This window comes from Mytilus trossulus, chromosome 1 (assembly GCF_036588685.1).
Source record: "Mytilus trossulus isolate FHL-02 chromosome 1, PNRI_Mtr1.1.1.hap1, whole genome shotgun sequence".
NCBI classification, from domain to species: domain Eukaryota; kingdom Metazoa; phylum Mollusca; class Bivalvia; order Mytilida; family Mytilidae; genus Mytilus; species Mytilus trossulus.
In genome coordinates this window covers 64420748-64436935 of record NC_086373.1, presented here as the reverse complement: position 1 = coordinate 64436935, position 16188 = coordinate 64420748, and the positions used below count along the sequence as shown (strand labels likewise).

The window sequence follows — 16188 nt, the reverse complement described above, 5'->3', positions numbered from 1 at the left end:
TATTAATGAAAATGTGAGGCAATGTGGTATACAGTGAAGAAAAATCAAAACTTTGAACAGATTTAAAATCACCAATATAAGCATGCAATTTATCAAGTACTTCCAACGAGTTCTTGACACTCCAAAAGTAATTAATTCCACTTTTTCGAAAGTCTTATTTGAACAATTTATTATCAGGGTGTTTTTTTTTGTACCAAGTGTACTGGTAAGAAGAATAGACAATTTAGTTGTGGAACAATGACTTGAAGACGCAATAAATCTATATTTGTAACTGACTGTTTCAATCTGTGTTTGACCCTTGTTAAATTGTTAAATAACCAGATGTATTAATCCTCGACCCTCCCAGTAAATTAAAATTATAATATAAAAAAAAAAAAAAAAAAAAGTGAAATCGTACCAGAAATTTGGTTCAATTAATTTTTAAAATTGATTTAAAAAACAAGGATGTTTCAATTAATTTGATTTCTATTTTGTTTGTATTTATTGGTCTTTGTTGATTTTTTATCGTGTAGAAACGATTCAATGCATGCAAAGAGTTGGTAATTTCTCCCAGAATGATAAAAGCGTTTGATAATCTTTAAAGACCAATGTTTGATTTCTAAAGCCCTGTAAATGACAATCTTGGTAAAGTTATTTCTCGGGAGGGGAAGGGACACTTACTGTTTTGAAAGGGTATATATGTTTACTATTCAAAATATATGAATGGTTGAGGTACTGCTTATCAATATCATAAAAAAAATTGAGTGAACCACTTTTTTAAGAGTAGTTTTGGGCCCATTGACGTTATGTTTACTGTAAAATTTTAAAAAAATCCCGCATCATGTTAATGTGTTTTACCGAAATTAAGAAAATAGCCAGTTACTCGTTTGTCACATTTGTGTCGTGTTTGTCATTTTGGTGTTTCATGACGGATCTGTGTTATAGTCTCTTAGACTTTAAATTTTAATCTAAACTTTTATGGATCGAGGCAGCTGAGAGCTTACCATATATTATGATGTTGATGATTCATCCAAAACCTTAATTTACTGATGATCATTAGTTTTTCATTGATAAAAGTATAAACGGAAACTGTCATTGTGCGCTCCCTACTCCCATGTTTAATTTCTACATATACGATCAAAAAGGCATGTACGTGTTCATAGACATCTGGGTCTTAACATTTTACATCATTAGTTAAAGAAAAAATTATCGAAGGTACTTATATTAGTCAATGCTTAAAACCGGTATATTTTTTCTTTGATAGTAAAATTTTGACAGGAAACGGTAGTAAGTGTGATGGATCTAGATTGGTTAAAATTTCCGGTTTCATTTTACAACTTCCACTTTAAAGTTTCATTGTAGTCTTAGTAACATCTATATTTTCTAGTTAGGAATACGATAATATTGATGGTTTCCGTGAATTGGTAAGTTTCCTTTGTTATAATAGAATTACATTGCAAATATTTTTTAAGTTGATTAGTTCTGCTGTTGTAATGCGAAATTTGTAGAAAACACATCGATAAAATCATGAATTCGTAGCAAATAAGGTACAATTTGTAGATTTAGGTTCTTTTTGGTCTAAAAGCTCTGCAACTGTTTCGGTTCTTTTTCAGCTTTCGTAGTTCAAAATTCGACGTGGAGCATTCTTGGTGAAGGAACATCCAGGATAGCGCTACGGACAAATGAAAATCATCATATTGTTCGTATCTTTTTTATTTTAAATGTCTTTCTTAAAAGTATGCAACTCTACAAGATATTAAGTACACTTACTTTTTAAATTATTGCAAATCAAATGAAATAGAGTGTATAATTATACGTAGGAGTGTATCCTCCAGCGTTATAATTTGTTATTGTAATTAACTGTCACCTTAGGTCATTAGTAATAAATAGTTGACAAAACAAGTGTATAGTCATGTCGTAAGTATACCTTTTTATTGAGATATGTTGGGAGATACTACACAATATATTGTTTTATCGAGGTTTAGGACTTGTAATCTAATATAATGTAGTAAGGATTTAACCCACACTATGCTATAGGTTCGTATTAAATACTGTATTTTTCGGGTCCATTTTGGTCGACAGCTTATAACGTATCTAGTTACTAAAATATACATTCCAGCTTTCAAGCGTCTAAAATTTGCTGATGATGGCAAAATCTAGAAGCGTGCTTTTTGAAGTGATGTTTTATATACGGCATCTTTATCTGAAGATATTAAAATATTCATTGTCTACATGCACTGCTATTTTTCAATTAAACGCTTGGTATAATAATTCCACTGTATTGAATCTTTTCGTGGTTTTAAATATATTTGAAGAAATGGAACTTTTATTTGTAATTTCTGCACATTTCTATGCTTAGTTAATCTGACATAATGTATCTAATTGCATAGAAATTATTTTTTCATGAGTTACAATTTTTATTTCCTCAATCATAAATAACAAGAAAAAAATAATAGTCACGTAGTATATGTGTGAGTCAGGAAGAAATAAAATGTAGGAAACAAATGATTATAGTAGTTATGCGGCAGTATAGTTGTGATATGGGGCGTATTATAAACATGCAAATCACATTGTAATGAGATCATTGCTTTGTATAGGATAAAACTAACATGCTTGTGTCTTCTGTTGGTTTTGTGGTTAGCCATGCTTGTACCTACACAACAAAACGTTATTACTTGACATAAAACATATATATTATATTAGATGCTTATTGATCATAATATACATGCATGTTGACAATAAGCATATTAGTTTGTTGACTAAAGCTAAACACATGTAGAAATACATGTATACATACATGATTAATGAAAAAGTCCGTAAAAAACAAGAAAAGGTCAAAGTTCATTATTCAGAATCATCAACGCTTAAAATTTAAAATGCGATAATCATGTTTGAACAAAAACAAACAACCTTATCAAGTGAATCGTTTATGAGCTTTTTTTTTTTAAATTTATTTTTATTTATCATTTTCAAGACAATAAGATTTTCAAGTGGTTTCAAGGAACAATGTTTCAAGGAAGACTTCCTACATATGTATAAACAGGGGAAATCGTCTTAGGGATACGGATACTGTTACAGTAAACTGTTCTTCCTCATATTGAGATGATTTTATTTGTCTACGTCCTCTTAAATAATAACGATACACGGTATATATATTCTTTGCACTTGCCATGCATTTTGTCTATTTGAATATCTAAATAAATGATTTATTGTTTTAAAGGAAAATGTATAAGGCTTGACTGTGGCCGATCCTGGGGGGAATTCTGGAGGTTTAAACCCCTCCATTTTTTTTTGGACGATCAACGCATTTGATTCGGACATATATATAGCCGGACCCTCCCTTTTTTTTATCCTGGGATGGGAACTACCTTTTTGAAAATGGTTGGATCGGCTCCTGCTTGCTATCGCACTCAAGCTGTGTGATACGTTTAACCCTAATTCGGTGCATATGTCTAAAGCTAACTTACAATAAACATGCATTAGAAACAATCTATACCCATCAGTACCATCCCTGAAATGTTTGATCGAAACTTTGTATTCGAAAAGAAATAGAAAAACAATACCCCAAAATAGAGTAAAGTATACACAGCTGCATGACACTGTATATAAAGATGTATACAATATATCAATATCATACCATACAGGGAAATGAAAACCGCTTCTTGGCGGAGTACACCAAATATATAAGAGAAGAAATAGTCCAGGAGCGATCATAGCAATATGGCATACACATAATAAACTTGCACTCTTGGAAATTTTATTTTATTGTTAAAAGCTTGAGAAACAGGAAGAAAAGCGAGAGTCAGAAGATCTTTTCCCTTATTACATAGCAAGCACTTATCAGTTGTTCCTTTCGACGATGAACGTAATTATTTGTTACACGTTTTCGATAGTTATTTATTTAGTCCGTTTCTCCATTCTCGAAGCTTTCCCATGATATTGACGGTTGCCTGAACGCGGACCGTGAGGAGAACACTAAAGAAAGCTTAACGTTAATTTATGTGTTCGTTCATAATCGAGGAGACAATATTTGTATAGTCAAAGATTTGCATATTTTTCTTAGTATATATAGTATAGTTATAGTAATCTCAGAGTACACAAATGTAACTTCTGATTCTTTTAAATTACCCTGTATGTATTTTATTTGACTAGAACAGAAAAAAACCAGTAGCCGATATAGCTGAATAGACAATAAGCAGAAACGAACCGACGTTTTCGCTGTTTATAAGCTTAACAATCGTCCCTATACAAATATATGAGTGACCGGAATTCATAAACATACCATGTATATTTTATTGTTTTGTCTGGATAGACTTTTGACAGGTATATAATGTATGTCAGTGTGTTGACGTCAAATTTATGTAATAACTTTATTGTACCTATATATCTACAAATACATGTAATAACAATGTTACAACGACAGTATATATTTGCAATATTAATAGCATGTTTTCTCGTGCGTGTCAATTTTCTAGAGAAAATGTGTATTCAACAAGTATACAAAAAAGTCATGTATGTACAAAGCTAATTCGACAAAAGTGAATGGGATTATGAATTATTACAGTTTCTTATTATATTCTCATAATACTAGTAATTGAAAACGGTAGGGCTAATTTTCCTTAATTTATTCCTTTTAAACTGATTTTCAAAAGCGTTATTCGATCTTTGCTTTAAAAAAAATGTATGCATTGAAATTCTAATACATGTAGCAGTGTGGATTGTTTTAAAATATATCATCAAGTTACAAAAGCAATATTGATAGATTTAGGTTAATTTGGTGTAATTATCCATTGAATAGACATTAAAATTATATTCGCATAAAAAACAAACTTTGTTGAAGTAGAAATTTTCTTTCATAAGTTAACTAATTCATTTTATTTCATAATAAGTATTTCAACGTTGTTGTTTTTTAGTGCTAGCGTTGGATTTTTTTATGGGCTCACCCTTTTAGAATTAATTTACTTGAAGTTCTCTTTTTGTTAAACTTTTTTTCAATGCTAAATTTAAAACTACAGTAAATGAAGCTCGAAATATAATTTGTTGTTAAGGTATAACATATGTAAGATGAATCATTTTGTTAAGTTTACAGTTTAATTTTAACCTTCTAGTAGTTTTTATTACAACTTCCTTTGGTTGACCCTGTTAGTGAAACAAGTAAAGGGGAAGTCAACCAACACTGTAAGGAGTTGATGTCATCATATCTTTGCTCTTTTACTTCACAAGAAATAGAAAAATACAATGCACAAGGGGAATGTTTTCGGTGGTTTTGAACATTATCTTTCTGACTCATCAATTGAAAACTTAAATTAATCTTCTTAGGACAAGCATATGTGGGACTGTAAATTGTTTAAAAAACTGTTATGAAAAGCGTATCTCTTATTTACTGTTTAAAAACTGCATGCACTCAACCAGCTAGCAAAATAGATGGACAATTTTACAGCGGTTTTACAAGTTCCCTATACTTGTTGGTGGAATTAATGGCCTTCAATGCTCTGCTTCGTTATTTGGCCCTTTAACTTTTTTGATACGAGTCACTTATAAGTCTTCTGTAGACGAAACGTACGCACGCATGGCGTAAAAAATTGCATGTAAATGGGGACATCAGATTGAACCCCCCTTTTTTTCTCCTGGGTTGGAAAACCCCTCTTAAAAATGGCTGTCTTATTTTCACTGTGAACAATCTTCAACATTAAACGATGCTTAAGACATTATATATACTCTATAAATAAAACTATCAGAATAAACAAGAGAGGGGTGAAAAACAAGTGAAGAAAAGACCGATAACACTACAGCAAATTTTTATAAAATACATAAAGGCAACTATCACAAAAAACGTGCAGAAAACTAAAGAATGAGCAAAACAACCCTTAAATTTATCTTGCTCGTATAGTTTATGTTCCTTATTATCTCAATTTTACTGTCAAACTGTAATCTTCATTTTGAATTCTTTCAGGTGAAAATGGTATCAACGTTAGTAAAATCATCTTAAAATGGATACAACGACGACCACAACTTCAACATCAACAATATCAGTAACGTCCACTGAAAAGAATATAACCGATGATGCAGCTGCCACCAACAACACATTGCCATCATCAACATTGATAACAACAGTTCTGACGAATGTTACTGAAACAACCTCGTCATACCTTTCGAATGTTACCGATTTTACTGAAACAACAACACCAAACAATTTAAATGCTACCGATTTTACTGAAAGCATACCGAATTCAACTGTATCAAACTCGTCCATTGTGTCTTCTGAAGGATTATCAGTTAACGAATTAACTAATACAACTGGAAATCTTTCTTTAGGTATAGTGCAATTTAAAGCAGGCGCTAATGACACGGAAATTCGGGATATTACATCAAAATTACAGACATCAACGCCATTTACTTACACGGAACGTTCTGATGACGTGACGATTGTGATAGGAATTATCGTCCCTTTAGTGCTTGTGGCTATTATGTTTGGGATATGTGTTTGTTATCAAAAATACTGGAAACCGTAAGTATTTTGTATGAGGGTCCCAATGGGGCTTACAGAATAGAGAATAGTGATCAACTGGTACCGAATAAAGGGCAAACAAATACAGAATTAAAAACAATAGTTGGAAAAAATAAACCGAGGAATAATGGGGGTTCTCAATATAAAGAATAGAGAATAATGCATGGCCAATAAAACGAAAGAATAGCTAAAAGGAGTAGGTTCAGTAAGACCCCTTTTAGGCCCCAAAATAGAGCAGTTTTACAAAATTGTGAAAATGTATTTTTTTAGCTATTTATTGGAAAGAATGAAATTGAGAATGGAAACGGGGAATATGCCAAAGAATGCTTCTGCTACATAAATATGGGCTGTTATTGACAATAAAATGCACATATATCGGGTACTAGCATCATAAAGTCATGCTAAATTACTGAAATCTTCACAATTTCAGCATTTTAGTTAAATTTTAGACGGTTTCCGTCAAAAATGAAAGTGACCGCATTTGTGTTCATTCATAATATTGAGATGTAAGTTGTATTTGATGATAAAACATAACATGTAGAAAGTTTGAGGATGAACACGGATGTGGCCACTTTCATTTTTGACCCAAAAACACTGAAAAGTGATGTTTATTTTGCATATTTGATAGATTTTTCATATTTAAGCTTAAATTGGAGCGTAAGTGTCCAACATCTTTTGTTAAATGAACCTGAAATTTGAGGCCAAAATCGATCCTTACCGGACCTACTACTTTACGTTAAGAAAAAAGAATACAGATATGAAAGACCCCCACCCAAACCCTCTTGAATGATATATATACTTAAATGAACTAAAATGAGGAGCAAAGGTATGTCATCTTATGAGGAACATCTCACCTTCCCTGCACAACATGAAACTCTTTTAACAGTTCATGAAAGTTTTGTGACTGAAGTTGTCCTAGACTCGGATAAGCATTTATTAAAATACTTGCCACACAAGTGGAGGCTAATAGTTTCCTCTCCAATCTCAGTTATGTTAGGTGGATATTTAAGACGGCTTTGTTATACAACGCCTAATAGAGGTCGGTCATTTAAAAACATCTTTGAACTTAAATTAAAAAAACCTTGTAAGATGTAGTAAATATGGCGATCCGATGGATACATCTGTTGTAGAGTTGTCACTGACTCAGACGTACTTACATTTGTATGAATATAATTATTTTCTGTGAACGTATCTAACGTTAATTTGTAGGATCCTTTACTATAGATAATTTAGCTGATCTGTAACAATAACATCTTCATGCCTTATATATCATGTACTGTAGTACGCCGCTAGATTAAAACTGACGTGGAAAGGTAACACATGGCCAGCGAAAGCTCTATTATTGTAGAGCCCAGGTGGTCGTGTGGTCTAGCGGACGGCAGCAGTGCAGGCGATTTGGTGTCACGATATCACAGTAGCATAAGTTCGAATCCCGGCGAGGGAAGAATCAAAAATTTGCGAAAGCAAATTTACAGATCTAACATTGTTGGGTTGATCGGTTTAAACGAGTTGTATATACATTATGTACACAGCCATGTATCACCATCATTGATGGCGATCCGATGGATACATCTGTTGTAGAGTTGTCACTGACTCAGACGTACTTGTAAATAAGCCACATATTTACTCTTAGAGATGTTTCCCCCTTTAATGTTTTGTTTTTACTTAGCTGTGTACGACTGTATTTTCAAAATATCTCTTTGTGTAAAGCTATAAGTTAACAGTAATTTGCACATTTATATTTAGACCATAATTTGGAGTGCAATGGCTAATTCAGGTAAAATGTGTAAATTTCGACCTGTTTCTGACGTCATATTGACACCAAAAATTACTTGCATCATACTTAACCCTTCGACTTATGTAAACCTGTTCTTTTATCAATGAAATTAACATAATTTTGACAGTCTTGAATAAGTTTACTATTCTTGCAATTACAAGCATCAAATACTGGCTCTATTCATGGCTCCTCCTTTGATGGGTTAATTAATTAATTACAGAATAACTAATCGAAGAAATCAAATAGAGAAAAATATGTATATTTACAAGAAATGTTCAACAAGGCAGATTAAAAACTGTCAAAATAGCCTCATTTTGAGATAGTGCCAATAATATTGGATGATGAGCAACCGCTTTAATCAAATAAATTTTGTGTTAAATAAGTTGTGTATGAGTGTAAAATACATTTTTGGGGCAAAGCTGTGACAATGAGTCATATATATTTTGACCAAAACCTATACGTGATATGGTCAGGTCAGATTTAAAACTGTTTCTGACGTCACATTGACACCAATAGGAACTTTTCTGTACTAAACTCTTTAGCTTCTGTAAACCTGTTCTTTTATCAATGAAATTAACATAATTTTGACAGCCATGAATACGTTTACTAGTTTTGCGATGTCAAGCATCAAATAATTGCTCTTATCATGTCTCCCTCTTTTATGTGTTCATTATTTTATTTGGTGGCATTTTAAGTGTCCATGCAAGGTTATGGTTGTCTTTCTAACATCGTTTCAAATATCCCCCCTTATTTTATTATTTTGTATTAATATTGTGTCGTAGATTCGTTCAGTGTATGTTCACTTATTTGTGGTAATATGTCTTTTGATTGAGTTAAACCTTTTCAATTGATATTATATAGTGTGTCTTTCTATGCTGTGATGTTACACTATTTTTTTCTGGTAGAGTTGTTGAATGTTGGTACTCTTTAAAATGTTTATACCCGCTGCATTTGTTTGCATCTGTCCAACTAGTCAGGAACCTGATGTTCAGGGGTTGTCGTATGATAATGTGGTTCATAAGTGCTTCTTTTTTATTTATAGATAAGACTGTTAGTTTTCCTTTTCAAATGGTTTTACACTAGTAATTTTGGGGTTCCTTTATAACGTGTTACTCGGAGAGACTAAATGCTCCGTGTTGATGACCGTATTTGGCCTGCTTATGGTTGACTTTTACAAATTGTGACTTGAATGGAGAGTTGTCTCATTGGCATGCATACCAGATCTTCTAATATCTAATTATTTTTAATTCGATAAATGTTTACAATAATTATTGCCAGAACCAAATCAGCAGACAGAACATCAATTTGAATGGGCTCTGCTCAAACAAATTAAACCGAAAAAAAAATTGTAGACAAGGCAGTGAAACCGATACTTAATAAAAGTTATTCGCACGCATAACCAGTGAAATGTATATGAACACGAGCTAATCTACTGCCTTAGTGGTCCCTTAGTAGCGTGTTTGCATCGGTTATGGAATGTCATTGGTTCAAACCTAAGCCTGGTCTAACCAAATATTTCAAAAATTTGCATTTGCTGCTTATCTGCTTAGTATACGACATTTATGAATAAGATCAAATACTGGCGGGCTATCAATCAGAATAATGTGTCCGGGGAGGGAGGGGCATGCATGTCTTTTCTGTTGACGGTTGATGTGTGAACATTTCTACAATGTTTACTTTGTATTGTTATTTGGACTTTAAAAAAATGTCTTTGTGCATCACTGAAGTTGTTTTCATGTTGAAATGCGAATATGGTGTAATAAAGTTGGTACCGTTATTTTCATTATACGTCTAAGCGTATTAATAATATTACTAAAGAGAATCTTATTTTTATCTAAATGTTAATTAAACTGATAAACTATGTGTCCTACACTAGACCTGGTAAATCCCTAAAATCTGCAGATCCTCCACCAAAAAGTTTTTAGGGCTGTGGATACGACTACTTTGAGATGGCTTTTTTAGGGAAAAGGGGGGGGGGGGGTAATTATAACTACAAATCTGGTTAATTTTCGTTCAAAATTTATGTTTGTCACAAGATACACTTATTGTGGAACGGCAAATTAGGGATGGGCTTTTATGATACTTCAGTTTTGTAATGAGTGCATTTTGATATTCGAATGGTTAGCCCGATCTCGTCCCTCGCTTTATTGAGACAATCATTAACCTTGAAATCTGACAGCGTTTAAAAATAAAGATAAAAAGATTGCCATGACCTTATTTAGTCTTGACGTTTTTATTCCTATTTTATTTTGTCTCTATGTATATATATTCCTTTATGGGCACATCTGATGGTTGAAATATGGGTCAGTTTTCATCTTATTATCTGTGTTTTAGTGTTTTTTTGTTCTTTTATCTTTGATATGCCCATGACCATTTTTATAAGAAATACGACACTTGAACCACTTTGAGTAAAAGCTGAAAAAGGGATTCCAATGCATATTTTAAAATTTGAACATTTCTGCAAATATATATATATTTTCACAACAAATAATTAAATAAAAGGGTTTGACTAGATGATAACTTTCTAAAGAATGTATTTTCAACAAATGACTTAATGTTGTTCTTCTCTCTTTTCTAAGCCTATATCCTATAATTCTTCAACTTTTGAGAGAGAGAGATATACCCACACTGACCTTAGCTATAGAAAAGGGCACACACACATATCTATATACTGTTCTCCTCATGATAACGAGGCTTCAGAGATATACAGAGATACATGTAAGCATACTAGGATGATGGCGAACTGACCAGTATGCTAGACATATGCATATATAGGAGACTCTTGAAATACATGCATCAAACAAACAGATCCAAACAATAATATTAAAATGAAATATTAGATATGAGTCAAGTATTCAATGAGACAGCAACCGAATTACTGAGAATGCAAAAAGAAACCACTAGAAATCAAGAGGTCCACATCACAGTCTTCAATAATAAACAAGTGTCGATACTATTTCAAGCCTTCAAATTTGTCCTGACATGGAAAGTTGAGAATTCTGATAGAGAATAAAAATAGAGATCTGACGTCCTCACCAAATTCTACAAGGTTTAATAAATTACAATCACTGGGGGCAGGCACATTATCATATTGCAAGTTGATTATATATAATTAAGTTTTTCATATCCCCCTCCCTTTTGGTATTCGTCAAACGATTGATAAATTTGTACTTTGTAAATAATATTAAATGTGTCTTTATTTGTAGGAGAAGTTTTAAAAAGAGGAGGAAAGAAAGAGGGAAAGTCAGTTTTAATGATAATCCGGTAAGTAATATCCGAACTTCAGAACTAAATGAGATGCATTATGGATGCAATAAATTTTCACTTTTGGTGTTATTCTAAATAATACATTACAAATAACAAATCAGACCTCATGCTAAAAAATAAAATCAAAACAAAGCAATGAAAAATGATCACAAGGAATAAATAAAAAAGAAAATAGCGATTCTTTCATACAATTAACAATTTTTAAATAATTAAAAAAATATTGAAAAAAAAAGTTTTATTACAAGATTCCACTTTCTTGCATGAATGGCACGTGTTAACAAGAGGCTCTCAAGAGGCTGAATCGCTCACCTTAATTTTTTGGGTTAAATCTCTCATCAATGATTATTTTGGCTTTTCAATTTATTTAAATGTTCTTTGAATCGTCCTATTTTCTTCAAAAGCAAAAAAAAAATCATTTTCTCCTATGTTCTATTTTAGCCATAGGAGCTATGTTTCTTGACATACAAGGAAATGAAATATAAAATTTATACTAGATACTCTGAAACTCATTTAGCCTAAGTTTGACTGAAATTGATACAGCAGTTTCAAAGTCAACATGATGAACAAATTGTAAAAAAAGTCTTTAAAGGGCAATAACTCCTTAAGGGGTCAATTGACAGTTTTGGTCAAATTGACTTATTTGTAGATCTTACTTTGCTTAACATTTTTGCTATAAACAGTTTATCTGTATCTATAATAATATTCAAGAAAATAACCAAAAACTGCAAAATTTCTTTAAAATCATCAATTCAGGGGCATTATACCTGAAAAAACAGTTACCCAATTCGGCTGAAAATTTCAGGTCAGGTAGACCTTGACCTAATAAATACTTTAACTTCTTGTCTTATTTGCTTTAAATGCTGGAGTTTTTGAGATATAAGCCAAAAACTGCATTTTACCCTGTGTTCTATTTTTAGCCATGACGGCCATGTTTTTTGACGAAATAAAAAATAAAACACAAAATTTATTTTATACACCCTACTGATCATTCAGTTGAAGTTTGGTTGAATTTGGTTGAGTAGTTTTAGAGGAGAAGATTTTTTAAAGTTAGCAAATATGATGAACAAATTGTGAAAAATTGTCATTAAAGGACAATAACCCCTTTAGGGGTCAGTTATCAATTTTGGTCATTTAACTTATTTGTAGATCTTACTTTGCTGATCATTTTTGCTGTTTACAGTTTATCTTTATCTATAATAATATTCAAGATAATGACCAAAAACTGCAAAATTTCCTTAAAATTACCAATTAAGTGGCAGCAACCCATCAATGGTTTGTTTGATTCATCTGAAAATTTTAGGGCTAATAGATCTTGACCTAATGAACATTTTTACACCATGTCAGATTTGCTCTAAATGCTTTCGTTTTTGAGATATAAGCCAAAAACTGCATTTGACCCCTATGTTCTATTTCAAGTAACGGCGGCCATGTTTTTTGACGGATCAAAAATCGAAGCACAACTTTGTGCAGGATAATCTAGGGAACAATCATGCTAATTTTCATTCAAATCCATTCAGTAGTTTCAGAGGAGAAGATGTTTGAAAAATTGTTAACGACGACGACGACGACGACGACGGACGCCAAGTGATGAGAAAAGCTCACATGGCCTTTTAGGCCAGGTGAGCTAAAAATAGCATGTAGCATTTTAAAGGTTTTAAAAATAATAGTAGAACTCAGCGAAAAATGATATCTCTATAAATCATACTTAAAACAATTTTTATTAAATTCTTCCTTTGTAATTAACGACAATAGTATGTCATAAAATAGGTTGAAATCATTTCATATGAAGGTTATATTAAATACATAATTAGTTTTTAATGGTTTATGATCAGAATCTCACCAAAAAATCTTCCCTAACAGTAGTCAGTTATGGCTAAAACTGAGATGTGGAATAATTATTATATCGCTTTGTCTTTTCGTGTACTGCTTAACAATTTGTAAAAATTCCAAAATTGAATTAGATTAATGATAGTTTATTTTCTAAGGCAAAGACATAACCTTCTTGCTTTATAGGTATTTTTGGTTTGAATAATGGTGTTTACATAGGGCGCATACTTTGAAAATAATATTTAATTGGTGTAACTCCGAGTCCATATCAAATCCAACTCAAACTTCCAGACATTTTCTAATTCTGACTACTAGCCCCAACAAAAAGGTATTATCAAATAATATTACCAAGACGATTCATGTTTTTTTTTATGTTGAATTAAAAGTAAAATCACAAAAATACTGAACTCCAAGGTAATTTAAATCAAATGGTGGATTGAACCTGAATGTTTCTTTGACTTTATGTTTTTGAACAGTGCGCCGTTAAAAGAATCTGTTTAGGCAAAAGTAAAATCCTATTATCCATGCTTGCAATATGAAAATAAGAAGATGATGTATGATTGCCAGTGCATTGAAACAAGTATCTACCAGGCTAAATGACGCAGATGTAGATAACTATAATACAACGGTTACCGTACGGCCTTCAACGACGAAAGGGTTGCAATTTGCCAGTTATTTTGCGTTGTTAGATAAAATTATAAAATCGTATTAGATGACGAATTGATACAAATATAAGACGAGTATATACCAGTATACTAGTATACTAAAAGTTGCTACAGGGTATGAATACTAGACATATACGATACAAATTACATCTGTTGTGAAAGTAGACACATTTATTATACCGGCATGCAACAGAACATATAAGGCTACTGTATCATATCTGTCGGGAAGTTCAGAACATTGAACTGTACATACACTATTTGTCAAACGTAATAAAACATAGCTTTCACAAGGTACACTTGTATTTGTTAAAATAGTGCTGCCCGAATTTTGAATTTTACGTCTTTTTTTTTGTGACAAAAGTTCGGAACAGAAAAGAACAAACCGTTGTGTTTTTTGTTTGTTTGTTTTTTAATTTGTTTTTTATTGTTTTACATTTTATGATCAGTTTATCATATCTGTACCTTCTGTAGATTACTATACGGCTAGGATTTCGCTCAATTAATCGCTGCATGACGTATGGTGAACTATAGCCATGTCTTGTGGACTCTGGACGATATTGATACATGTATCATTGCCGGCCAATCATTTTTTTCCTAACATATTTATAGATATGTATTCGTAATCATATGGTTTGAAAGAGCGTCGGCAAAAATGGAAATCAACATATTTTTCTTCTTTAACGTCAATTGTAAGCTTTTAAATTACATTCTCACGAAGTGTAAATCAAAAGTGGTGAAGTTATAAATTTGATGTGGTTTCTACACCTACAGTGATATTGACTTATTAATAAATAAAAAAAGGCTGGGAGTTCTGACTTGTTGTAAACGATCCACATTTCATAAAAATTACGAGCTCCGATATAAACGATCATTATAATCATGCACGTGTTGTTAATCTTTCTTTAATCCGAAATACTATTTGAGAATACTAAGATTTAAACAAAATAAACAAAATATTGGGTCAGTTATCTGAAAGAAATCCTTATTTTTTCAAAGAATTTATTTCAATTATACCTGTTACCCCCCCCCCCCCCCCCAAAAAAAAAACACAAAAAGAACCACACGATTAAATATATGATTATTGCTAATGCAACCATTATATGTCATAGAGCAGTTCAATGGGAATACTATGCTGACCGTTATAATAGGTATCGGGTATAAAAATAATTTTGCATGTGTTTAAATTTTTTTAGGTGGTAACAGGAGATGTGATAAAATCTCCGAGATACTCGGATTCAGAGGAATGTAATAAGAACGTGTTTGCTGAATTACCTGACAAACAAGATGGTTTCGTGACGATAGATCTGTCTGATAACCATAAAGAAGAAAATGGTGGTATAAATATTATGGTACCATCTACTAAAGCAGATAATAATATAAGTAATCAAAACTTAGAAAGTATCTGCGAAAAAGACGAGTTATATATGAGTGATGATGAACATCATGGTCGCAATAGAGCTGAAAGTGTAGAAGTTAAAGAAAGTGTAGTAAAACATTATAATGATATTGATAAAGTTACAGATAATGGATCTGTGGTATGTTCCGAAAGTAACCTAGTTTCAGATAGTTCGTCAATAAATTCAAAAAGTGATAAAAATGACCAACACGTCAATGATGATGACATTGAAAAAGAATCATCGATAGAGCAGTTGAATAGTATAGGAGAAACTGAAGAACAATCTCTGAAGAGTGAACAAAATTGTGTTGACATTGAAAAAGACGCGTCGATAGAGGAGTCTATTAGTATAGGAGAAACTGGAGAACAACCTCCGAAAAATGAACAAAATGATAATGACTCGGATACAAGTTTAAGTGAAGAAAACACAAAATTTTAAGTCAGACATATTAAATACATGTGATTTATGAGAGATCGCGTCAGCAGTGTTAATTCGTGTCACACATCACTGCATGGTTGTTTATCATTGGCATAATATAGGTGTTCTGTATCAGACTAAAGAATCCGGTTGAGCAATTTATTTACTATGCATCATACTTATTATAAATTAGTCATAAGTATATGTTTATATATAGATGTAAAACAATTATTTTATACAATAGTTCCGAAAGTGATTATGTTCAAACAAATCCGGTTTGCAATGTGTTAACTCATTCAACTTATGTATTAGTTTTAAGTATATATACATTAAAATTATTTGATACAATAA

The 16188-nt window shown here is 31.9% G+C and overlaps 1 protein-coding gene across 5 annotated transcripts; it reads left to right on the top strand.

Annotated features, from left to right (window-relative positions):
• Window positions 1–1329: 1329 nt before the first annotated feature.
• Window positions 1330–16188, top strand: LOC134682044 (uncharacterized). 5 transcript variants are annotated; one of them, XM_063541667.1, is made up of 4 exons: window positions 1330–1403; window positions 5933–6487; window positions 11471–11528; window positions 15217–16188. In XM_063541667.1, exons 2-4 carry the CDS (start codon window positions 5970–5972, stop codon window positions 15856–15858), a joined length of 1218 nt encoding a protein of 405 aa, XP_063397737.1. In that variant the 5' UTR covers window positions 1330–1403; window positions 5933–5969; the 3' UTR covers window positions 15859–16188. The 5 variants fall into 5 exon arrangements, with proteins under 5 accessions (XP_063397737.1, XP_063397745.1, XP_063397729.1 ...); XM_063541675.1 differs by lacking the exon at window positions 1330–1403 and adding an exon at window positions 1846–1896; XM_063541659.1 differs by lacking the exon at window positions 1330–1403 and adding an exon at window positions 1905–2016.

Coding starts and splice junctions, on each gene's coding strand:
- LOC134682044 (XM_063541667.1), top strand. CDS start 5,970: ATGGATACAACGACGACCACAACTTCAACATCAACAATATCAGTAACG. Junction 6,488..11,470: donor TATCAAAAATACTGGAAACC/GTAAGTATTTTG, acceptor CTTTATTTGTAG/GAGAAGTTTTAAAAAGAGGA. Junction 11,529..15,216: donor TCAGTTTTAATGATAATCCG/GTAAGTAATATC, acceptor AAATTTTTTTAG/GTGGTAACAGGAGATGTGAT.